This window comes from Panthera uncia, unplaced genomic scaffold (assembly GCF_023721935.1).
Source record: "Panthera uncia isolate 11264 unplaced genomic scaffold, Puncia_PCG_1.0 HiC_scaffold_1399, whole genome shotgun sequence".
NCBI classification, from domain to species: Eukaryota; Metazoa; Chordata; class Mammalia; order Carnivora; family Felidae; genus Panthera; species Panthera uncia.
The window spans coordinates 39206-64384 of NW_026058029.1; the positions used below are offsets into that span (position 1 = coordinate 39206).

Sequence of the window (25179 nt, forward strand, 5' to 3'; positions counted from 1 at the left end):
CAGTATAACCATTCTGAGAGAAAAACCACTCAATTTTTTAAAATGCTTATTTATTTATTTTGAAATAGAGAGCATGAGTGGGAGAGAGGCAGAGAAAGGGGAAAGAGAGAATCCCAAGCAGGCTGTGTACTGTTAGCACAGAGCCCGTCACAGGGTTCAATGAGATCATGACCTGAGCCAAAATCAAAAGTCAGATGCTTAACCAACTGAGTGACCCAGATGCCCTCAAATCACTGTTTTTTACAATGTTTTCTAATAACTCATAGGGCAAGTCCTTCTTTGCTGGTCTTACTTTCTCAGAATTTTCTATCTATATTTGAATATTTATTCTACCAGATAACTTTATAAAATTTTCCAAGTTCAAAAAGACCTGGAGTTTTCATGGAAATTGCATTAAATTTATTAATTTTTTCAAGTTATCTTATGTATTTTTTTTTTGTCACTGGACTAGGTTATTTCTTCTTTTATATTTTCTAAATTGCTATGTGGGAAAGCTTTTGATCTTTTTTGTTAAATTTTTTACTGACTATCCCACTAGACTTTCTTAATAGTTTTTATTTTCAGCTTATTCATTCAAATTTTTCTAGTAGACAATTATATCATCTTATGGTATATAATGATAATTTTGCCTTCTCTTTTGCAATAATTTTTTTTCATTATCTTGACTAATAATAAAATAGTGCTTCCACTTTGATGTTAAATAATACTGTTGATAAGCCAACTTCCTTGTCTTATTTCTGACTTTCACAGGAATGTCTCTGGTTGATTTCAGATGGGTATTTTGATTAGGTTAAGCTAAAGTTCAGGAAACAGAAAGCAATCTGGCTATTTTAAGCAGAAAAGTTTGTAATACAGAGAATATGTGCTTATAAAGTCATTGGAAGGACTGGAGGAATGGGCACTAGGCTGGGTGATCAAGAATGCCTCTCAGTACAATGTGGCCCAACAGGCCCAAAAGAGATCTCTGCCCTAATTGGGAAAGTGTTAAAATAAAAAACTGGAATTTGGCTCCAAGAGTACTACCACTGCCCAAACTCTCAACCCCATGTATTATCTATTGGGCCCAGCAAGTTCTTCAAACTCTAAAAACAACAATAAATAATAAATATTTGCTTATTGTTATGGCTTAAACCCACAATAAACATTTATTATCTCTTAAAGTTTCTGTTGGTTGGAAAATTTCAAGTGCTTTGGTCATGTAGTCTGGCTCTGGAATTCTCATCGAATTCAATCAGATTTTGGCTGAGAATGCAGTCATCTGCAGGCTTGACTGGAGCTAGAGATCCACCTCCAAGATGGCTTGGGGAAGCCTCTGTTCCCCTTCCATGTGGGCCTCTCCACAGGCTGTGTGAATGTCTATGCTACATGGTAGCTGGCTTCCCCCAGAGTGAATGATCCAAGACACCAAGGAAGCAGCAGCAATGTCTTTTATGACCTAGCCTCAGAAGTTACACACAATCACTTCTGTAGTATTCTACTGGTCACACCGTCAGACCTTATTCACTGTGAAAGGGGACTACACAAGAAAGTGAATACTAGGAGACAAGAATCATTAGTGCTATCTTGGGGGCTGGCTACCATATCCCATAAAACTAGTGAATGCATATAGGAATGCTGTTGCAGAAAAAGCCCGTGTTTCTGAGAATATGCTTGGCAGCAACAATAGCCAAAGAAGGGAAAGGGCCCCTGCCTTATTTGCATCTTCCAAAAAATACTGCAGAGAAATCTGGCAAATATAGTTTGCTTTGTATTTTTTTGTTTGTTTGTTTCAGTTTCTCCACTTTTTGTAATTTAGGAAAAAGCACATTAAAAGAGGGACTGAAGTAGATGACGATTACCAGTCTCTTAAATCCTCTACAAAGACCGTGGCTTTGTGGTGCTTCAGCACCAATACATAACGTTTGTTGGATTTTCTATAGAGGAGGATTGGAGCAGAGGTGGCAGGGAATGCAGGTGAGTCAGGGTTGGGGTATTGCTGAGCGGATACAGCAGAAGGGTAACAGTGCTACAGAGGCCAGAATGCTCATTTTAATCTAGTTTGCCTATTTACCCGCGAAGTATAATCTGTAAAGAGTAGTAAGACCATGAAAGGATATTATGGCTGAGTGTAAACTGAAGACTCCGGACTGGCAGTGTTTAGGCACTGTAGGATTTGTTTACAAGCACTGTGTATTTGCAGGGATTACGTGCAATTCCTAGTGTGCTCGCTGTATTTCCGTTCCTTTGTCCTCCTCCCAAGAAAGCATTTCTGACTGCAAGTGAATATTCTAGATTTGTCTGCTTTCTTGTGGTGCCATTTTACTTTTCCCATTAGACCCATACATCCTGCAAGTGGGAAATTGGTTTTCAGGGCTTAGTTCATTTAAGGTTCAACATTTATGGCCAGAATACTTCCTAGAAGACGCTACTCTTCATAATGCATCATATGGGAAGCACACAATGTTTAGCTTTCCTGTTTTTAGTGAAGCTAAGATGGATGGATGTTTTCAAATGGTGACACTCTCATTCCTGTTCCATTGTAAAATTCTCCATTAACCTTTCTCCTAATAGTTTCATCTAATGATGATCAGTGTTTGAAAAAATTATTTCACTAGGAGTTATAAAATAATGATTTTTAAAATTCTCTTATTCCTTTAGTTCTCAATTAATTTAATTTAATTTAATTTAATTCTCAATTCTGTTAGTTTGTCACATATGGGCCATTTTTTTTACCCTGAAATACAGAAAATTGGAAAAGCAGGATAAACAACCAATTAATTCCTTTTAATAGCCACTTTTCAGTTAATGACCACTGAGTTTTGTTGTTGTTTTCATTATTGTTATTGTTTGCCTTTTTTGGTGTATCATAATGAACTCATAGATTTTAAAATGTTCAGTGTGTTTCACTCAATTGCAGTTATTTTTGTTCTCAAATTACTCATCTTTAGCCACTGGGAACCTCTCCAGCCTGGCTCTCCTGTCTTTTTAAAGAGAGCTGTGTTAGTCTTTGACACTTTATTTGCTTTCTGACACAACTAACTGCCTCAAGTTCATTGTATACATTTCCAACTCTAGTTCTGGAATTAGCCATTTCTCCAACAATTCCTTCTGCATTTTAGTGGAAAATAGTTTTTGGAGGCCACAGATTGGGCCTGAGGGATATTCGTTACTACCAAATTGTCATTGAATTTAGGCTTCTCAGTTGACAGAGCTAGGGCATATGTTGTCTTTTTTTTTTTTTTTTTTTTGTGAGAGAGAGAGAGAGAGCACAAGCAGGGGAAGGGCAGAGAGAGAGGGAGACACAAAATCCAAAGCAGGCTCCAGGTTCTGAGCTGTCAGCACAGAACCAGATGCAGGGCTCGAACCCACAAACCACAGGATCATGACCTGAGCCAAATTCAGACACTTAACTGATTGAGGCATCCAGGCACCCGAAGAACATGTGTATGTTTTTTAAAGAAAAACTGTCATAGATTTAGACTGATATTTTCAATTTGAATTTAACATTAACTGCTTTACTTTACTTTTTAATATCTTAGTTTATACATTGAAAGTCTTGTCCCTAACTTTGTCCCCACACTAACATAATTATCTTTCCTTTAGTGTCTCTCTCATTCTCTGTCTCATACACAAAACATATATACATATGTCATATATATGTGATATAGTTAAAAATAGTTTTAAAATATAATAGTTTTAGAATAACACCAATATTACAACCAGCCACAAAACTAATAAATGAAATGTACTAAGATTTTGTTGTGGTTCAATTTCTCCTTGGAATATTGTCTATTAAGGATATTCATTTAAGAAGCAGTTTTCTAGATTTGGATAATTCTTTTCTCTATATGATTACACCAATGTGAAGTTCAGGCTATCTTCTCTTCATATCTCTCACACACTGGAAGTTTTAGCTCTCTGGTTTCCTCTGCATCCAGTTAAGACCTAATCTGAGGTCCCCCAGTAAGTGACTGCACTTGAATCCAGGCAGTCTGATGCCAGTGCACTCGTACTTCACTAATACCTTGGTACTTCACTCACTGCACTAATACCTTGGTATTTTGCTGATCATAGATCTAGGTTTCCAAAGGACCTAGTAGAAGGATTTGAGTGGGGATGGTTGTGGGGGGAGGACTGAGCCAGATTATCAAGGCTCAGACCTCTGACAGTGACGGAGGTAAACACGGATGTGAGTAATGGGGTTAATCTGGCCACAGGGTCTCTTACTAGAACCTACTATGACTGCTTATTCTGCAGCCCTGGATGGTGTGGATACTGGGAAAGGCAGTTTCTTACCAGGAATATGAGGTATTATGAAGGCTGCCAAGCTACTGGACTCTCATGTTTTCCTCTTCTCTTCTCTTGGGCAATTCTTACACATTCAACAGGCTTTAGTTTAAATGCCACTTCTAGGAAAACCTGTCCCTAACCCCCTCGGTATTATGTTGCAAAGCTCTGCTGTGCACTCCAATGTCATCCTATCCTAGAGCATTTTCTTCACCCACTAGGAGGCAAATTCCGTGAGGATAAGGTCCCTGTCTTGCTCACATTGTGTCTCTGTACTTAGCACAGTACCTGGCCAACAAAAGGCTCTCAAATATTTGTTAAATTAATAGGGTGCATTAGATGAATAACTTACTCAACTGGAAAGGTCAGAACGGCTTGGCCTGCTCTACCTCTACCATCTTTTGTTTGTCTGTTAGGGCAAAACCAACACCAACATCCAAAGCCTACAAAATTTAATATGAGACAATAGGCTTTCTAAAATCTAAAATTCATATCTCAGGGCTCCTGAATGGCGCAGTCGGCTAAGCATCCAACTCTTGATTTGGGCTTAGGTCATGATCTCGCGGTTCGTGGGATCGAGCTGGCAGATGAGAGCCTGCTTGGGATTCTCCTTCTCCCTCGCTCTCTGCCCCTCCCCCACTTGCTCTCAGGCTTGCTCTCTCAAAAAAAATTCACGTCTCACACAGACATATGAAAATCCATGAGAAAAGTTAACACATTCAAATCTTTAAATTCAGGAGAGAAATAGTAAGCTTTAGGAGGCATTCAGAATAGAAAAAGAAATTGTCATTAGCCGGATGTTGTTGAACATTTGTGAAAGCAGCAGCTTTCAGCCGAATGGCCTGACCTAGATCTGTCAGGCCATATTTGGCTCTATATAAAATATGTCTTGTCTACTTAATTCTTGGAGAAAGAAAAATCTGCAGGCTTTTGAGTCACCTACACAGAAATAGAGCTTACTAAGAAGTTAAACAGTTATGTGCAAGATGCTTTGTTTTAATTTTATTGCCTTTTTGAATAGGTAATACACTCAGATGGTTTAAAATTCCAATGATATAAAATAGTGCACATGGAGTTTCTTTCTCAGTCCTATCCCTAACGATTCTGGTCCCCACAACCCTCCATACCACTAGTAACCATTTTTTATTAGTATTTCTGATTTCCAATATTTATTTAAGCAGATGGGAGTAAATACGTTTGCATTTTTACTCCCCTCTTCACCTCCCTGTTTCTACAGAAGAGAGTATACTACAGATAGTATTCTGCACCCTGTTTGTTTTTTCCCTACATGTAACCTGATATTTTCATATCAGTACATAAAGAGCTTAATTTTTCTCCCCCCCCCTTTTTTTTACACTTGCAATGTATTCCAAAAAATGAAGGGCCCACAGTCTAACCAGTGCCTTATTTATGGTATGTAGGCTGTTTCCAATCTTTTGCTCTTACAAACACTGCTGTAATGAACAATCTCAAACATGAAAGGGAAGATTATTTTAGACTAGTACAAATAAGAGTGGATTAGAGCATTAAATAGGCACAGTCTGGCAAATAGCTAAGACTAATCCCTTTGTAGAACTGAGGAGTGTGATTGATTGAGGTAGGGGGCTGCTGTGGTCAGTTGAATAAGTAACGAATGACCAGGGAGATCTGTCCAAGGGAAAATTTGGACAGAAAAAATTTGAAAGTTTTTTCAAGTGAGATAAACAGAAGGTTTGGAGAGAACAACATCAGGTAGGGAGATACATCTGTACAGCCCTAGGCCTTTAAATTTAATTAGATGTTTTTAGCCTTTGGAAAATAACATCCAGCTTGTCCTCAGGAAGATGGACAAATGATTAGAAAAGCCTATTCTTGGCCATTTCCCCTAAATTCCAACTTTTTTTTAGGAGGCCAAGATAAAAAGAGACTCCCTGCAGATAAGGCTCTGTCAATCTAAGTAGATGTGGTACAGCAGGCATTGTTGATGGCCTATCCAACACCCATCACCCTCCATCCATAGGTGTCTGGGTCAACAAGGGCTGGATAGAACAGCAAGCACCTGGGCAGGTACTCCTTCAAACACCGTTCTTTAAATAACTGTTTAATATAGTGGAGCTGGGAAGAAACAGATTTAAAAAAAAAATTTTTTTTTAATATTTATTATTATTGAGAGACAGAGGGAGACAGAGCATGAGCAAGGGAGGGGCAGAGGCAGGGGGAGACACAGAATCCGAAGCAGGCTCCAGGCTCCAAGCTGTCAGCCGAGAGTCTGACACGGGGCTTGAACTCATGGACTGTGAGATCATGACCTGAGCTGAAGTCGTACGCTTGACTAAGCCACCCAGGTTCCCCAGGAAGAAACAGAGCTTCTATTAATACTTTACTGGAAACAAATTATCCTGAATTAATGTTCACTAATTGAAGTAGAGTCTGTATTTGTGAAAATATCAGCCCAGTCAGTTCACCTTTTCTGTAATCTGTCTCCTTTTCTAGCTCTCTTTTATGTTTGTTTGGTTTGGTTTTTAACTAGACAAGTTCTTAAAGGCACACTGAGGGGCTTTCAATATAGGTAACACAAAAGATCACACTATCGATGGGGCATCACTCATACATTATTTGGTTTTAGAATTTCTATTCTGCTTTCACTTTAGGGTTACTGCTTGTGGATGTTGCAGAAAAGTTTACTAGAGATGTAGGTCTGCCTTGGAAAGGAGTTGAGCTATTTTGTTTTTTAAAATTTACCCTCATGGGCATAGTTTGGAGGTGGCCACTTCACTTTTTTAATTTGTTCCAGTGATAAGCATCATTTTCTAGATCAGCATACCACAATGACTAAACTGGTTGCTCATCCCCGGATCTGGCTGTGGGTCACAGATTACACACAAGATAAGCACTGAGAGAGTGGAATGCAAAGTGGTGTGGAGCACAGAGGGGAAAAAACAATGCTTTTCTGTGGCTGGTTAGAAGGTAGTTTGTATAGTGGGAGAAAACATGGGGTTTTGAGCGAGAAAACAAGCCCAGCTACATAATTTGAAGAGCCCAGCACAAAAGGAGAATGTGGAGCCCCTTGTCACACAATGATCAAGCATCTCAAGGCAGGAACAGCAGAGTGTTAAACCAAGTGTGGAAGTCCATACAAGTGACACGCCATGAAGCTGGCCCTGCCAGATGGGGCTTATGTTCAAACCTCTCTCCTGCTCCAGCACCACCCCCCCTCCCCCGCAGCAAAACTCTTTGGCTTTGGGAAAGTCACCCTCCCTGAGTCTCACTTTTTTCATCTGTAAAATAGTGAATGAGTTGGTATGTGGCTGAAATGAAAACCACTTGATACATGATAAGTTCACATTCCTCTTTCCTATTCTGTATTGTGGGCTCCATATCGATGTGAAATGTTGGGGTTCGGGAGTGAATGGTCAAGAAAGAATTCTTGAGACATCTTCAGTGCAAAAAAGGTGGTTTAGTAAAGCACAGGGACAGGACTTGTGGTCAGAAAGAGCTACACTGGGATTGTGAGAAGTGACTGACTATATACTCTTAAGTAGGGAGAGGGTTAGGATAGTGTAAGTCTCTAAGGAATTTGCAAGCCAAGGTTTCCAGGACCTTGAGGGGGCTAGCCACTGTTAGGATAAGGTCATTTACTACTGTCTAGTAAAATCTTAATCATGAGACCCTTCAGATGTGTATCAATGAGCCATATGTTCAGAGGAGGATTGCTAACATATATCTTGGGGGAAGGGTTGGTGGTGGTAGTGTAGAGATAAAGGAAGTTTCCAAAGGGATTTTTATACAGAAAATATGCAGGATCCTGGAGGTCAGGCTATAATGTCAAACTAAGGTTGCCTTTTGCCCTTAACCAAGTATTAAGATTGAGGCAGTTCAGTTCCTCCAGGAAGCTCATTCTGCCTGTCCCAAGTACTTGTCAATAGGCTGTAAGTTGTAAGGAATTTTAATTTTTTCCACATTTCTTTTACCTTTGGTTTCCACATCAGGCTCTTCCATCAGTTTTCCAAGGCATCCATCTTTGACTTTCTCTTCTCATTACCCACTATCCTTTTAATATCTTTCAAAAGGGTATTAGAGTCAATGTCACCGGTCAATATCTAATAATTGATGACTCACAAAGTGCCGATTTCATATCATACAACCTAATACAAATGCCTTAGCATGACTTTGAAAAGTAATGTCCTCAGACCCTGGCACCTGAGGCCCTTCTTTTGTGCCCATGTTTTAGGGGACACACGCCCCTGTCCCCCTACCTTACCCACCCCTGCACTCTTCCAGACACACGCTTCCCTACCACAAAAGGAGTCCCCTCTGCTAAGTCCTCCAACAGACCACACTTCAGTATGGGAGCACCAGGATTCCCTCGTTTTCAAGACCCACCTTGCCTCTGCACAGAAGCTGCCTTCTCCACAAGCATTGAGCATAAAACTTTGGGTGAGCTACGCCACCACCCCAGAGCCTGCTGAGCCAAGTGGACCGACCTTGGACTCACTGAAAGACATTGGGGGTGTTGGTGGGAGAAAGGAAGGGGTGCTGGTGCACATGCGCACCAGGCCCCTTGCAAACCACAACCACCCAAACCTGGCTGGAAGAGGAAGGCTCTTCTGTGGCTATGTTTCTAGGCTTGCCCCCTCCTCCCTTTTCTCCCCCCCACCCAATATAAGGGGTCTGCCTGGCTTTCTAGGCTCCCAGTATTCTGTCCACAACCTACTCTTCCAGTTTTATCCGTAGACATGCTTCTCTGAACCTCTTCCCAACTATTTATGATGTCCCCAAATATCCTGCACATTTTTTAAAAACCTCTGTGGTTTTCTACATGCTGTCTCAAATCTTTTTCTCCACAGATGAAATTCTACTAGTTATTTAAGAACCAGCTTACATGTCAACTCTTGTGTTGGTTATCCCTGCCAATTAATCCTCTCTACCTTCCTGACCTTTAACCCCAGGCAGAGTTAGCTACTCTGTGTGTGTGTGTGTGTGTGTGTGTGTGTGTGTGTTTTACCCACTGTGATCTCATAACACCCCCTGTGAAAATACATCACACTATATATAACTACTTTGTTTTGTGTATATAATTGCTTTATGTGCCTAGACTAGACTGTGTGAGAGCTCTGCCAATGCAGAAAAGATATTTCTTCATGCTTATTCTAAGTGCCTAACCTCTGAATTTGGCACTCAGTGGACAGTCAAGAAATTGTTCAATGGGGTTCAATGGGGTATGTCATCAAAATCCCAGCTTCCACAGGGACCAAGTCGCCTTGAGAAAATTACTGAATCCCAGTTTTTTTCTTTTTTGAAATAGAAATAAACATAATTACCTTCTCAAAAGGCCCTATGGATTAAATAAAGCCAGCCATCCAAAGGGCTTCAGCACAATGACAAATAGTATGAGCTCAACAGTGACAACCATGATTAAACTAGCTCCTATATTCTGATCCTTGGTAATATGTAAGAAGTAAATAGTCCTTTCAGGCCATCAATGTGGTTTCTGGAATTTGTATTTAATATCACAATCTTAGTAGGACTATGAGAAAATAGGTTTAAAAAACTGCCTGAGGTAAAGTAACACTGGAAAATTGCTTATTAAAAAGATTCCAAGGGGCGTCTGGATGGCTCAGTTAGTTAAGCATCTAATTCTCAGGTCATGCCTCAGGTCATGATCTCATGGTTTGTGAGATCTGAGCCCTGCATCAGGCTCTGAACTGACAGTGTGGAGCCTGCTTGTGATTCTCTCTCTCCCTCTCTCTCTGTCCCTCTCCTGCTCGCATGCTCTCTCTCAAAAAATAATTTTTTTAAGATAGCAAGTAATACTTTTTAATAAATCCAAATTATTAGGTAACTCTTGGGACTCTTGGCCCCTGTGAGGTAAGAAAAATACTATATTACTGTGGGAAACAGAACACCATAATGACCATAGGCCCATATTCATTCAGGGTCCAAGATCTCTGAGAAAACTGGAGATCATAAGGTTAAAAATAACCTGAAAGGACTTGAGTGAATTGCCCTTGGAAAATGTGGTCTGTTCTTTAGTATGCAGATAGGGATGTTTTGCTTAAAGAAAGCCAGATGTATATAACACAGTGCATTCACTCCCTTCTTTGTCTTTGCTTCTATGGTAAAGATTTTTATCGGAACATACATATCTGCAAGTCTGCTCTCATTCGCAAGTACGCAGTACATATGATAGATGAATCAGATGTACATTGTTGACATGCTTTGCTAAGCTTCTGTTGTTAATCATTGCTGATCTGTTTTTCCTGAAAACGTATATAAGAAGATCTACAATAAACCTCGGTGCCTTGGGCTGTTGGCTTGGGGTCTCCTGTGCCTTGCTATACTGTCCTCTCTTTTTCTCAGTTCCTCCGCCCCCTCCCAGGTCCACGGCCCTTTGAGGTCGACATACTACAATCTATTTTGAGGGGTATTCATAATAATGTTTCTATATCAACTAAAAACAGGGATATAAGCACTAAGTATATTTTTATAACTACCTCTTTAAGAATTTTCTATAAATATATATAATAACTATTGTTTGTATGCATCTACATATTTAGGTATTCCTAAAACATGCTGTTAAGTATACATATATATTTTTTGTTTAGATGTTTGGTTGTTTTTTGTTTTTTGTTTTTTTTTTGAGAGAGCGCGCGAGAGAGAGCTGGGGAGGGGGAGAGGGAGAGGGAGAGGGAGAGAGAGAGGGAGAGGGAGAGAGAGAAGCCTAAACAGGCTTCACACCTAGCATGGAGCCCAATGCAGGGCTTGATCCCAAGACCAGGAGACCATGACCTGAGCTGAAATCATGAGTAAGACACTCAACCGAGCTACCCAAGTGCCCCTAGATGTTTTTTTTTTTTAAAGGAAAAGTTAATTGCAAGGAAATATGCTAATAGAAACAAAACAATCACTTTGCATTGCTTTATGTATCGTACCCAGTTTGCTCTGAATTTTACCTAAATTGGGGCCTTTTGTCTGTTAGCACATTATGTAATATTAAAGGAAACTACTGATATTTGCAACCTTGTACCTCTATATCCTGTTTTCATTAAGGGAAAAACCCAAGAAAATGGAATGTGATCTCAGCTTCCAGGAAAAATACAAACTGGTTGATTTCACTTATTTGAATCTTATTGCTCATATAGAATGACTGTAATAAAGTTTGCCTGCTTTGGTAAAGAACTTACTGATTTCAATCTTTGTTTTCCAAACTAGTGCAAGTAAAATAAAATCAAAAGGATACTGCTGTAAAGCAGATGAAGCAAGCAACTGTTTGGCCAGTTGCAAAATATGACACTTTTTTCTGCGAGCTCTCTATGCTATTATCATGCTATTAACTGTTACAGTTTATAATTTAAACTATGGGAGACTACAAGCCTACCTATCTCCAAGGGGGAACTATACTAAATTACTTTCACCATAGTACATTTCATTGCATTTCAGATTCCCTTAAGCCCATAGGAGCTGCTAATTTAAAATCTTAGGATATACGAAGATATCTGAGGTTGAGAATGAATAGGTTATGAGGAAGGTAGAGATAATGATAGCAAACTTTGGAGGATTTCAAAGGCACAGAAAGAAGTCAGGTAAATCTTGTGTATTCTAGGTGGTAGGACTGAAAATCAGTGTTAGCGTTACAATAGTAATAACCACAAGATCATAGTAAAGCAGCTTTTCTTCTTCCTATTGTGCTTGAAAGTATAATACACATAATGCTAAGGCACAAATATTTCAATTCTAAACTAGAGGAAAGAGGAAACAGAAGCTTCCTATGGGAAGAGATGGCGGAGTTTGGCGTTGAGTTCTCTCTCCTTGCTTAAAAGGCCCAGGCTGTGCTTTTTGAAGGCTTCAGACTGCAGCCTGAGTTCATCATAGGCCTTCTGGATCCCATCGATCCTGCGCTGAAGTTCTCGTACTCTCAAGTTACTGTCCACGGCCACGGCCTCCTGCTCAAACCTCTGTAGCGCATACCTTCTGGCCACATCTGCTGTCTCCAGCTTCTCCTCAAGCTGGCGGATCTCCGCTTGCTTGCTCTGAAGCGCCCTGCCCCTTTCCATGGACAGCTGCAGCAGCTCATCTTTCTCGCGAGTGACCGTCTGCAGTCTGGCCTGCAGCTCCTGCTTCAGGCTGCCGTGAGCTTGCTCCGCCGCGGCCATCTGCTCCGCGATCTGCTGGTGCTGCTGCTGGAGGCTCTGCAGCTGGCTGTGCAGCTGCTCTGTCTCCTTGGCGTGGGCACAGGCCTGCCGGCTCTGCAGCTCCAGCAGCTCTTTCTCTCTGGCTTGTGCCTGGCGGGCATCCCGAGTACACCTCTGTTTCAGGGTCTCCAGCTCCTTGGAGAGGGCCTCGCTCCGGGCGGTGAGCTGGCGCACTTTGGCCTCCTGGTCCTTCAGAGCCTGGCTGAAGAGGCTGTCATTCTCCAGCCTCAGTTTCTCATTCTCCTCCCTGAGCTTGACGTTCTGACTCTTGTGTTCATCCTTGAAGCGGATCATCAACTCGTGGTTGGCTGCCAGGGTCATAAAGCGTTCCTCCAGCTTCTGGGCATACTCGCTCACGGCCTTCAGCTTCTCAGCCTCCAGCATCCTCTTCTCCTCCAGCTCTGTGTTGAGCAGCTCCAGGATCTGGCAGCGCTCCAGGGCCTCGTCTGACCTCCGCTTCAGGATGCAGATGAGCTGGGACTGCTCTTGGATGCGGGAGCAAAGCATCGCCTTCTCGCTCTTCTCCTCCTCGGACAGTCCCCGGAGATTCGCCAAGGCCTCCCTCAGACCGCCCAGTTCCTTAAACTCCATCTCCTCTTCCTGCTTTTCTGGTTTTTTGTCTTTCTTATCGAAGGGTTCTTCAGTATGTGGAGTGTCCATCCTGACAGCCTTTTCTTCCTGAGGCATAGGTGCTGCTCTTCTCCACTATCGGCTGACTACACAGCCTTTCGCCCTCAGATTCAAAAGCCTCGGAGTGTTGCTAGGGACTCCCAGCGCTCTCCAGCAGTTGCTTTTTCCAGTAAGCAGCCCCGTGATTGGTGGACAGGTCCTCAGAATGCCGTGAAGGAACAGGGAGATCTGAGGGACTGGAGAACCAATCTGTGCTTGCCTTTCTAACAAATCACAGCTCTCTGCTCCCAGCCCAGCATCTGGCCTATAATGTACAGAGAAGAGATGCCAGGCCCACTGGGTTTTCAGCCAGCATCAGGGTGCAAAACAAACAAACCGCGACTCCACCTAATTTCTGGGAGGAGTAAATAAATCAAGCTGCCTGTGACATATTTTTCCTCCATCTCCCCCCTTCACTTGTCATGAGAATAAATTACTCTGTGGAAACACGTTTGCTCCTTAGAAATGTGTCATCTATAAATACAAAGTAGCAGTGGTGCTCTGGGAGCCAGGATCCTGAGTGGCTGTGAGTTGAACCTATAATGTTTAACACAGCTAACCCCAGTGAAATTTCTTTAGTGTCCCTTCCTATTGTCCCCGGCTGGGAATACATCTTATTAGATATTCAGCTTTCCCTGTTTCTACTCAATGGCAAAATAAGGTTATAGAAAGAAGCTTAATGAACAATATAGATGTGCTGAACATTAAAACTGAAAGAAAGATCCAGATGAGGCTTGCTATCATATACCAAAGTCAATTCCAGATTAAACAGTTAAATATAACAAGTAAATTAAAGTGTTCAAAATGGAAACAAAGGAAACACAGGTAAGAATAAAACCTTAAAATAAGAATAAAATCTGCAGAAAGGACTGTCTTAGTTTATTCATTATGTAAAAGAGGAGTAAGGAAAAGCTTAATTGGACTTTGCCGAACATCTCAAGTTACTTATAACTTTTTAAATTGTGAGCTCTGAGGTCTCTCCAACCCCTTGTTCCTTAGGACCTGCTTGACATTTTACTTCCTAGTCCATCCCAACTACTGATGTTCCCCTAACCAACCAGCTCTCTGGCCTTGTTTGTGCGTGTTCTCTCTGCCTGGAATGCCTTTTCCCACCTTGTCCTTTGTTACTCTACTCACTTATTGAGCATCAATACTCAGTTGAGAATCATCTCCTCTGTGAAGCCTTTCCTGGCCCCCACATGTAGAATTGACTGCTCACCTCTTTTGGTGCATCCACTGGAGACTGTTCACAATTCTAATGGAAACTGTGAAAGCCTTATTGCACTCATGGCTCACCTGCCTGCCTCCCCCTATTAAGCCCTGAGATCATTAAGGGCAGGGGCTGTGACTGTTCCATCATTGATACTTGACAAGTGCCTGGCACCTTGGGGAGGCTTAGATAAATGTGTGGTGAATAGATGTTGAAGGCAAATTTCAAAAACCAGGAAAAATATCCACCATAAAGATGACAGATGATAAATTTATATTTTTATAGAGCCTGAACAAATAAATAAAGCATTAACATCTAAAAAGAGAAACAAATTCACAGATGAAGGGGGGAAAATGGGCAAGGATTGAACCCCCTCGGTGATCCAATAAGTTAAAGTTAGATACCATTTCATCCATCAATTTAGTCACAATTTTCCCCCTATTTTAAGACTACCCAGGACTGGTGAGGGTATAGTGAAATAGGTACTCTCACACTATTGGTGAAAATCAGTTGACAGCACATATTGAGGACTAAAAACATTTTTATGCTTTTTAAACTAATGATTGCCCTTTTGGGGGAGAGTTTTGCTTAGGAAATAATCCAAAAGATAAAATTTTTCACTGCAGTGTGGTTTATAACAACTAAAAGTTGGAAACCTCAATGTCCAAAAAAGAGAAAATGTTAAGAAATTATATTTTCTTAGGAGATTATGCAGCTATTAAACATTATCATGCTTGTAGGTAATTTAATGGCATGGAAATTTTTATGCTAGAAATATAAGTGAAGAAAAAAAGATAAAAATCTTAAAATTCAGAATGATCCTAGTGACTATTGCTATGACCACTGTTTCTGGTGTTCGGACTTCATCTCTCAAGTCATGATGATCAGGAAAAAGCCTGAGTGTCATTGTAGATGTTGGATGGATTTTCAAATGCTTCAGATTTCACCAGAAGGAAAACAGATGAGAAATAATCTGATCTTTGGTCTCAGAGATCAGGGTTTCATGTCTGTAAAGGGAAAGCAATGTTGGAAGACTAGGAAATTTCCTGAACTGAAATTTTAATAACTACTTAAATTGTAGGATATTGAGGTTTTATGAAAGTGGATTCCAAAGACTTCACAAATATGAATTAGGGGCGCCTGGGTGACTCAGTCAGTTGAGTGTCTGACTTCGGCTCAGCTCATGATCTCATGGCTCATGAGTTTGAGCCCCACATCAGGCTCACTGCTCAAGTGCGGAGCCTGCTTCAGATCTTCTGTCCCTCTCTCTGGGCCCCTCCCACACTTGGTGCTCACGTGTGCTCTGTCTCTCTCAAAAATAAATATCAAAAAAAGTGAACTAAACTTATTTGTATTTCCCCCTCATTCCTCTTCTTTTCCTTAAATTTCAAGCTCATACACTGAAATGGAACTTACAAAGTTGAAACAAGTGACTAGAAAATTAGAACAGTCATCTTCATATAAAAAAAAGGGTCACAGATATATTGAATATATTTGCTGATTACCACATATGGTTGTCTGATGTAGTAAAGTGAATTCACAGAATATATTTCCTAAGAAAAGAAAACATGACAGAAAAATACTCAGTGTTAACAGCAGTTGTTTCTTGAGGGATAAGCTTATGGATGCTTCCCCTACCCCCCTCCACCTTTCTATGCCCCTTGCACATAGTGAATGCTTGGTGACATTTGTTGATTAAGTAGATTTTCCACATTAAAAATTGGTTACATTTCTATGTTAAAATTATTTTAAAAAACGAAGTCCATAGATAACTTGTCAAGTCTGAGAATCTCACAAGACCCTAATCAATATTCATTTACCTATTTACTGAACAAACAGCTACTAGGTATAGTGTGGTGCTAGAGGCTAAGTATACATTAATAAATTAGATACCATCTCTTTTCTGAGAGAACTTCCATTTAGTAATAATGACCCTGGGCTCCTCTCTGCCATGGTTGTTTTCCTTGCTCTACCATTTTTTCCCCCACCTACCTTTGATCCTGAAATTATCCAATATATTTCCTCCCCAGAAGTTCAAAGCCTAAAACTGGGCTGATGCTCTCCCTAGTGGTGACCAATGAGTCCCCTCCACTTGCCTGTAAGTCTTTTAATGTCTGGTTTTTTTTGAATCTACTATCTCCAGAGTTCTTCTATATAACCTGCACAGTACTAGGCACTTGTACATCTTCTCCCATTTAATTCTAACAATATTCTTGAAAGGTAGGCATTAGTATATACATTTTATAGTTTGCAGGGAACAAAGAAACGAAGGCACAGAGAGGTTGAACAAGTTACCCCATGTCACCCTGAGTGGTAGAGCCAGAATTCAAACCCTGATCATTTGGATACCAAAGGTGCTTCTACTGACCACTCTGGTGTTTTGCAGGTCAGGGATCTGAGAATAGGAGGAGGCAGGCAGTCCCAGTCCTAGATGGGGAGACACTAGAACCAATCACAGTGTTTCAGAGCTGGCTGGCTGCTGGGAGGTGGCTGAGCAGGCAACTGAAAGAAGGGCTGAGAAAGAGCTGGCCCCGTGAAGCGGCAGGAGCTGGAACAGGATCTGTACTTTCGACCTGGGAGCTGCGCCTCCACTCAGCTCGTGCCCCTCCTTGTGGTCAGAGCAGGATCAGGAAATAGAGCTAGACTACACATCTCGCTAAAAGACCTTGAGAGACCACAGGAAGGGGGTTCTAAGTTAGCCGCTCTTACTGGGCAGAAGTTTCTCACGTGTTTCAAGTGGATAGAGGTTCTAACATCTGTTCAGAGGAGACAAGCACACTAGTCATTTTCAGTGATGTTTCCTAGACACCTGTAGTAAGGTTTCACACTCCTGACCATCCAGACCCCACCTAACCTACAGTGCTTGTTTTGAGAAAGGCAAGCAAGCTGGGTCCTAAGGAGGAGTCATGCTTTATATCCTAAAATGACCCAAAAAATGTCTCTGTGGAAAACCTTTCAAATAAATATTAACATATCTTCAATGCTTTTCAACTACTTCTTTAAAAGAAAAACTTCCACTTTCAACAACGTGGTCAAAGCATCTCATTCAGAGGAAATGATGTCCAGAGTTACAGTAAAGACTCGAGAAATATTAGCTTACCAATTCTTTAGCCTTGCTGGGAATTTAAGATTTTAGGACTTCTAACATGAAGTATCTCATTTAAAATAAGAAGTCTATTTAACTTGACAACACAATTAAATCATATAATTTCTTCTAAGGGTTTTTACAAAATACTGTATGAAAATTATGCATAGGAAGCAAAGTTTAACAATTTACATTCAATTAAAACTTTGTTGCAAAACATGCCTGTGACCACTCTCATGCTAATTTCATATAGTAGAGTTACAGGAAAACCAGAATCTTATATATGCAAGGTTTTTGGTTTTTTCACATAGTCTATGACAAAATACAGGGTTGAGAGCTTGGGAGAAAATTAAGCCAAAAACTGAATTCCACCTATGAGCCAGGAGGTGGCACCAAAGCACATCTGAGACTTTGACATTGGGGGCCGGGTGGAAAGCAGTTTCAAAGGCAGAAAGAAATACATGCAATAAATTCAGTCTCAATTCCCTAACACGGAATTCCATATCATAATAGAGTTTATAGAGTATATCGTTTTCTTATAGTCAAATTCTTTATCATCACTGATATCCCCCCCCCCACTTCTTATAGGAGTGTTTTTCTGTCCCTCTTTTACAAAAACTATATTTTCAGTTCCTGCAAGGGTTTTCAACCACCGAGAAGCAGGCCCTCCAAACCGTCGCACAAAATTGTGGTGTGAAACACACAACAGCAAACTAGAAAATGTTGCTCGTTAACACCACCCCATATTTAATATTTTTTGATAGCGTTTTCTCTGAAGCCTCAGTACCATTTGATTTTGCTAGCTTTCTCAAATATCTTCTTTAATGTTGAGGGCACAAATAAGTTAGACTGTTTATTATCATTTAAATCTCTTGGGCCTTGTAACCAAAGAAGCACATGCAGGTTGACTTGAACATGCTGTGTGGCATCCGTTAGTGGAAATAGGTAGCAGGTGAGAACTCTGTCCACACAGTCAGATTTTCAAGATCAGATTCCACCTGTTTAGTGGTTTTTAGTGGAGGAGCCAGTCAATGTTGAGTTCATTTTGAAATCTTGGCAATTAATAGCATTCTGAGAGGCAAGGTTGCTTCAATCCAAGTGTTGGGGGAATTCACCATCTTTTCCCAGAGAGCAACTTCCTCTGAAGTAGAGTCCATCCAATCCACTTCAGTGCCATAGCTTTTACCTGGGGGGGGGGGGGGGGCAGAGAAAGGAAGCTTTGCATTTAGAAAGGAATTGTTCATTGGAGGCGGCAAGGAAGGTCATTCCCTCATTATAATCACCAGTGGAAGACAGCTAGGAAGCGTTTTAATATCATCAGGAGGGCAAATCTGGGGCTCAATCGAAGAAAGAGCTGTTTAGTCACCTGAGCTAGCTGACAATCTGTCAGGGACATAGTGGGGTAGTAGGGAAGAGGCCTGGCACTGGGATGGAGGTGACACTAGATAATCTCTAAGGAAGTGTGGTTTGGGGTTTTGTGTCTAAGAGACTCGACTTTGAATCTTGGCTCTGATGCTTATTAGCTGTTACTTCATTTCTTAGAACATCAGTTCCTCTGGAGATAACATAGTAACGACTCATAGAATTTCTGTGAGGATTAAATGAAATAATATAATCAAAGCACTCAGTACAGTGACTACTGCTCCACAAATGTTAATTGCTATCATTATTTAAAGCATCCTTTTCGTCATAAAAGGATATAAATATTTTTCAGGGAAGAGTAGTGATGAAGGATTTTCTGTATCCCCCCATATACTGTAACTTAAGCTCTGTGTGGACAGACACTACATCCTGTTAGTCTTCATATCTAGAGCCCTTGGCATACAGCCTGACATTCCTTCATTCATTCATTTCATTACACTTAACAGAAATAGAATATCTGTTTTCATAAGGAAGAAGCAAAGCAACAAGCAGACAAACCTCTACTGTCTCCAGAAGCACTTGGCTCATAGAGAATTAAAAACGTAACAGACATTACCTGTTCCAAAGCCAATCCGAAGACCACCCAAAAATTGGTTGGTTAATTTGTAATGGTCCCAGACAGTAAGCTCTACACAGGCTTCTGTCAGATCTTCAGGCCTGAAACCATCATACACCATGGTGTGGTTGAAGACAGGGTTGGTGGTTTTCCCTACAGCTCTTGTCTTTTGGCGACTTTTCCTACTTGTATCTGGAAGGATGATACTACAAAAGAAATCATTGTGAAAGCATTTTACTAAGATGGTGAACATTTACACCTTAAGTGTACTTCAACACAGCTAGTGAAGACTGGCAGAAGGATATAGAAGAAAAAATAGAGTGTAGAGAGGCAGTGGTGGTGGCGATGGTGATGGTGGTGGTGGGGATGATGATGGTGGTGGTCATGGTGGTGGTGGTCATGGTGGTGGTGGTCATGGTGGTGATGGCGATGATGATGGGGGTGGTGATGGTGATGGTGGTTGTGGTGGTCATGGTGGGGGTGATCATGGTGGTGATGGTAGTGGTGGTGGTGTTGGAGAATATTATGGGGATGGTGGTAGTGGTCATGGTGGTGGTGGGGATGGTGGTGGTTGTCATGGTGGTGGTAGTGGTGGTGGTGGTCATGGTGGTGATGGCGATGATGATGGGGATGGGGATGGTGATGGTGGTTGTGGTGGTCATGGTGGGGGTGGTCATGGTGGTGATGGTAGTGGTGGTGGTGTTGGAGAATATTATGGGGATGGTGGTAGTGGTCATGGTGGTGGGGGGGATGGTGGTGGTTGTCATGGTGGTGACGGCGATGATGATGGGGGTGGTGATGGTGGTTGTGGTGGTCATGGTGGGGGTGGTCATGGTGGTGGTGGCAGTGGTGGCAGCATCCTGCTGGAGGTACTCTTCATTACTCTTCATTACAGTGGACCAGACTTGCTTTGAATCCTGACTCTGCCATTTATTGGTTGTGTATTGTAGGAAAAGTCACTTAATCTCTCACTTGCTTCATCTTAAAATGAGAATGGTGATACCTAATTCGTAAGGTTAATGTTATAATTACATATGAAGCAAACAACTTAGTTCAGTGCTTTCAATCAGTAAGTGCTTAACATGGTAGCAATTGCTTGAGGATTCCTTTAAAATTTGGAAATATGATCTAGTCCTGATTATCTCTTTTCTGTTTTTAACCTACCATACCTCTTATAAATACAAGAAGGTCTAAAAGTTGTCTCAGAATGAGAGACTGCCCTGAGCTGAAAAATCTTACCAGCTGACATCTATGAATAATATAGAGAGAGAAAGTCACAAATAATGTCATATAAACTTAAACAGCTACAACTGGTCTTCTGAAAGAATAGGTATAGATAAAATCAGTCAGGGGGGCTAAGAGAGCACACTAATAGCTGTTTAGACACTGCTGACTTGATGCCAGGCATTTATATATATAACAGAGAAAAAAGTTTGCCACTTAAAAATTCAAATTAGGGGTTCATATCACAGGTCCTTCCAGAATGCGTTGCCATTGTCCTAAGTTATTTCATTCAAACCATGAATGATGAGTTTCAGCATCACAGGTATGGAGACTTGAAACCAACCAGCAAAGGCTGGGCTATGGCAGAGATGAGAGAGACAGAGTTATCAATGCTGTTACCATTTAACAAAAGAATTTAGATGGTTGCCCCTTAGCAGAGGTAGATCGAGACATTCCTTCACCCAGATGTGCACTTCTCCAGTTGTAGGAAGCTTTTTACCTATAATTGAAAAAGGGCAGAAAAGAAAATTTCACTGCCATTCCTCTCTTGGCAATACTGCATCCAAAGATGCAGTCTGGAACAGTGATGCTAGCTAGAGCTTGATGATATGATCCTAATTGGCTAAATTTATACATTCTTAACTAAATCTTCCCTAGTCTGGCTGCACTGAGCTCAGATAACTCTATGCAAATAATTCATATTGATTCCAAGTGCAGAGTACTACATCATTATTTCTGGGTTTGGCTTGTTTCAAGATAAATTATAGAGATCAGGTATGTAAATCATCCATTTACAGTTATATTCAAAACATCTCAGTGAAATGCATATTCCTTTCAAATATTGTTAATGGGAGGCATTTGAAACATAATGAGTATAAAGTAACCAAAACAGGTACTGGCTAAGTACAGCCACTTTTCTTGTTAAATGTGGTTACACACTTTGTGACAATATTGCGTACACACGCATAATAACTAGGGTTATGGCCAAGGAATTCTGAGAAGTTGGCTTACTCTTTAGTTGTTGGCTAGGCTGGGTGCACATGGACAGAGGACCACTACCATATTTTTCTGAATGGGTTAACCTAATTAACCAACAGGAATTTAATGAGCATTTATTATATGCTCAGCCCTATGCTAGTAATATCATTGGATACAAGGAACATAAGAAATCTATGTCCTCAGGAAATGTTTACACTTAAAAAGAGTAATTCAAATAAAAACTATAAAAATGTAACACAGAATGAAATGCCAAGTTATAACTATAATGTTCTAGGTGATGATGTGCTCAACGAGGGTGAATGCATATAGCCAGGAAAAGCTTTATGGAGAAGATGGGGCTTCATCTAAGACTTGGATAGGTTGAGAGAGGAAGCCACTCCAGAGAAGAGAAACTACATGAACAAAAAATCAGACAAGGTGGAGCCCATCACAAAACATCCTCTCCTTTGCCCCTCGCTCCCACCAAGAAATGATAGTGGTGGAAAACAGACTGGCAGAATTTCTATGCATGTGGACCATAAATGATAGGATAGAAATTATATATTTTAAAAATCTGCCTTTTAGGAAGATCCAGAAGTAACAAAATGGTGGTTTGGCAGCCATATGGACCTAAAGATATCTTTTACTTGCCCTCCAATTCTTTTTTTTTTTTTTTTAACCGAATTAGAATGCTTTTTCTAGTTCAATCACTGCCCTTACCATCCAAGATTTCTTTCATGCCACTGGTTTCACAGCCTGGTTACTGAAAGCAGTTGAGTTGCAACCTCTGATTTCAGTCATAACATTTATACAGATTCTTAAGGAGAAAAACTTGGGGAACTTGCTTAGGAAATAAATGGCAGGCATTCATTTCTTGCTAGTCTCTTGCTCCTTAACTGGGCTGGAGACCTGAGGCCCTAACATCAAGGATGCAATTAGGAATCTTGAGGAAAAAGCTTTCAGTCCTGCCGAGACCTTAAGAATGGGGAACCAATACACTCTTACTTCCTAAGGGCTCCATATGAATTTGTCTAATTCTTGCCTGTGAGGAACACCCAGGCTCCATTCTGAATACGGGAAAGGCCATCCACACTGTGCAGATACACCCAGTAAGTCTTGGGTAAGACTAGAAATCAGTGCTCTAGGTGATTTTGATGCAATATTTGGGAACCATTTCTTAAGCATAAGTGGTTTATTATGGAGATGCTAAACAATGATTTCTACTACTGATATTCATCACTTCCAGCTGAGATCATACCAACCCTCACACTGGGAACAATAAAAAAAAAAACAAAAAACAAAAAACACTTTTGGAGAGTGAGGTGATAATTCAAACAAGGATTGTAAACTAGAGAATTTTGGAAACTGAACATTTTTTTTTCCATGGAACCAGAAGGTAGAATGGTGGTTATCAGGGGCTGGGAGAAGGACATGGTGAGGCTGAAGTTTAAAGGGTACAGAGTTTCAGATATGCAAGATGAAAAAAGGTCTAGAGATCTGCTTTATAACAATGTGAATATGCTTAATCCTACAAAAGGTACACTTCAAAATGGTTAAGATGATAAATTTTATATTATGTGTTTTTACCACAATAAAGAATTATCAACTATAAATTGACTCATCTGGTCCATATAATTACTAAGTTAATAATTTTGCCTAGGGTTTCACCTTTGAAAATATCACAGAGTTCAAAGAAATCCTTGGAGAGGGAAGGGATCGGGAAAGGACATAAATCTGTATGGAAAATCATTACATACCAGGAATTGGATCTGGAACATACTGGAGAGCTAACTTCATTTCACCTCTGTTTTCTGCTTCAAGGGCAACTGGTGCTGTCTGGAAAATGAAGGACACTGTCAGTAAGTGTGAGACACAAACTATTTTACTCTGTTGATATTGTGTTATAGGACAACAAATGCCCGTTTCTGTGAGTATGTACCACCCATGAGTGCCCTGAATTAACATTTCCATCAAAGCTAAACTCTTGCTTTTATATCTGGGAAAGCCATACTGTGTATCTTGGAAAGACTTGCTTGGTACCCAGAAAATATCTCAAGGCCTTTAGTCTCAGAGATAGTAAAGAAATCAGAATGGCTTTCTTGGAGAGAGAAGAAATGTTCTGGGATGCTTTGGTTTTTATAAAAGCACATAAATTTTGTTGGTCACCCAGTCAGACATAAAACTATTTATTTGAGTTACTCTTTTCTTTGAGTAAGAAGAGTGTGGGGAAAGTCTGGGGGAAGAAAAGCCAAACATTACATTTCCAAAGCTGCATTAACCTGATCATTTCAGATCACATGGTTTGATGTCTTTAAGAATAACAAAGACTGGACAATAATTTTAAAATGTGTATCTATTATTTTCAAGTATAAGAGAGCTGGTTTCACTTTCAAATTCTGGTCCTTTAGAGCCTTATTGCCAAAACATAGCTATGCATCAGAAACCTAAAGGTTAGTTTAAAATGAAAAGCTTTTGACATCTTCTAAGGAATTCACACCCAGTGAGTCTTGGGTAAGACTAGAAATCAGTGTTCCAGGTGATTTTGATGCAATATTTGGGAACCATTTCTTAAGCATAAGTGGTTTAATATGGAGATGCTAAACAATGATTTCTACTATTGATATTCATCACTTCCAGCTGAGATCATACCAACCCTCACACTGGAAGCAATAAAAAAAAACTGGATTAAACAAATTTATTTGAAGGAATTAATGAATTATTATCACGACTCAAATGGAGAACATCTTTGAGTCTGATATTCGTTGCTTTTCACTTTGAGGCATCAGCTGATTTTTAAGTAGTGCCAAACTAGAGCATAATAGAAAGGAATAGCCTTAGACATACTCTAGATCAGTGGTTGTCAAAGTATGGTCCCCAGGCAATTCGCTGTATCAGCAACCAGCCATGGCTAGAAACTTGGGCCCAGATGTTACTAAATCAGAAACCCTGGGAATAGGGCCCAGAAATCTGTATTATAAGTACTTCACGTGAATGGGATGCATACTAAAATCTGATAACTACTTCCCTAGGCTTTCACTTGGAATCCCTGAAGGGCCATAGCCTAGGAATTTGAGCAAACAAAAACTACATGAGACCACATGAAAACTGAAACCCAGCTTCTAGTCAGTTTGTTCTCAGATTAAAGTGCTCTGTCCCCACTCTGTGTGTCAGAAACAAAAGTAAATCCTCTCAAAGTATCCCTAGAACTCTCATATACAATGCCTAGCTTACAATAATAAATGAACAGGCATACCAGGACAAAGGACCACATGACCAAACTAAGATAAAAAATTAGATAAAAGAGACATACAAATGTTTAGGATATTGGGTTTTCAGATATATATTTTAAATAACTTTGATTAATATGTTCATGAGGATAATGTTAAGATAGAGAATTTTAGGAGAGAAGTGGTCTATGAAAAATCAAATGAAAATATAAATCTGAAAAATATAATGATTGAGAACCTGTACGATGGGTGTTTTAGACATAGCAGATAAGAAAATTATTGAATGGAAAGACAAGTTAGCAAAAACTAGCCAGCCTGAATTCTGGAGAGGAGAAAAAAAAAAAAAGAACAGAAAATACATTAAAAGGGCA

At 40.4% G+C, this 25179-nt stretch overlaps 2 protein-coding genes across 3 annotated transcripts in view; both read right to left on the minus strand.

Annotated features, from left to right (window-relative positions):
* Positions 1-11847: 11847 nt before the first annotated feature.
* Positions 11848-13597, minus strand: LOC125917021 (coiled-coil domain-containing protein 89-like). Its single transcript, XM_049623274.1, has one exon. The coding sequence runs from the start codon at positions 13122-13124 to the stop codon at positions 12012-12014; it is 1113 nt and encodes a 370-aa protein (XP_049479231.1). The 5' UTR covers positions 13125-13597; the 3' UTR covers positions 11848-12011.
* A 376-nt stretch (positions 13598-13973) lies between these two features.
* Positions 13974-25179, minus strand: part of LOC125917020 (synaptotagmin-like protein 2) — a 33489-nt gene continuing 22283 nt past the window's right edge. For both annotated transcript variants that reach the window (XM_049623272.1, XM_049623273.1), the window contains 4 exons: positions 23339-23417; positions 21003-21102; positions 19380-19585; positions 13974-18587 (listed from right to left, as the gene is read on the minus strand). In XM_049623272.1, coding sequence (XP_049479229.1) covers positions 18442-18587; positions 19380-19585; positions 21003-21102; positions 23339-23417 — 531 coding nt within the window. In that variant the 3' untranslated portion in view covers positions 13974-18441. The remainder of the gene's footprint in view (positions 18588-19379; positions 19586-21002; positions 21103-23338; positions 23418-25179) is intronic.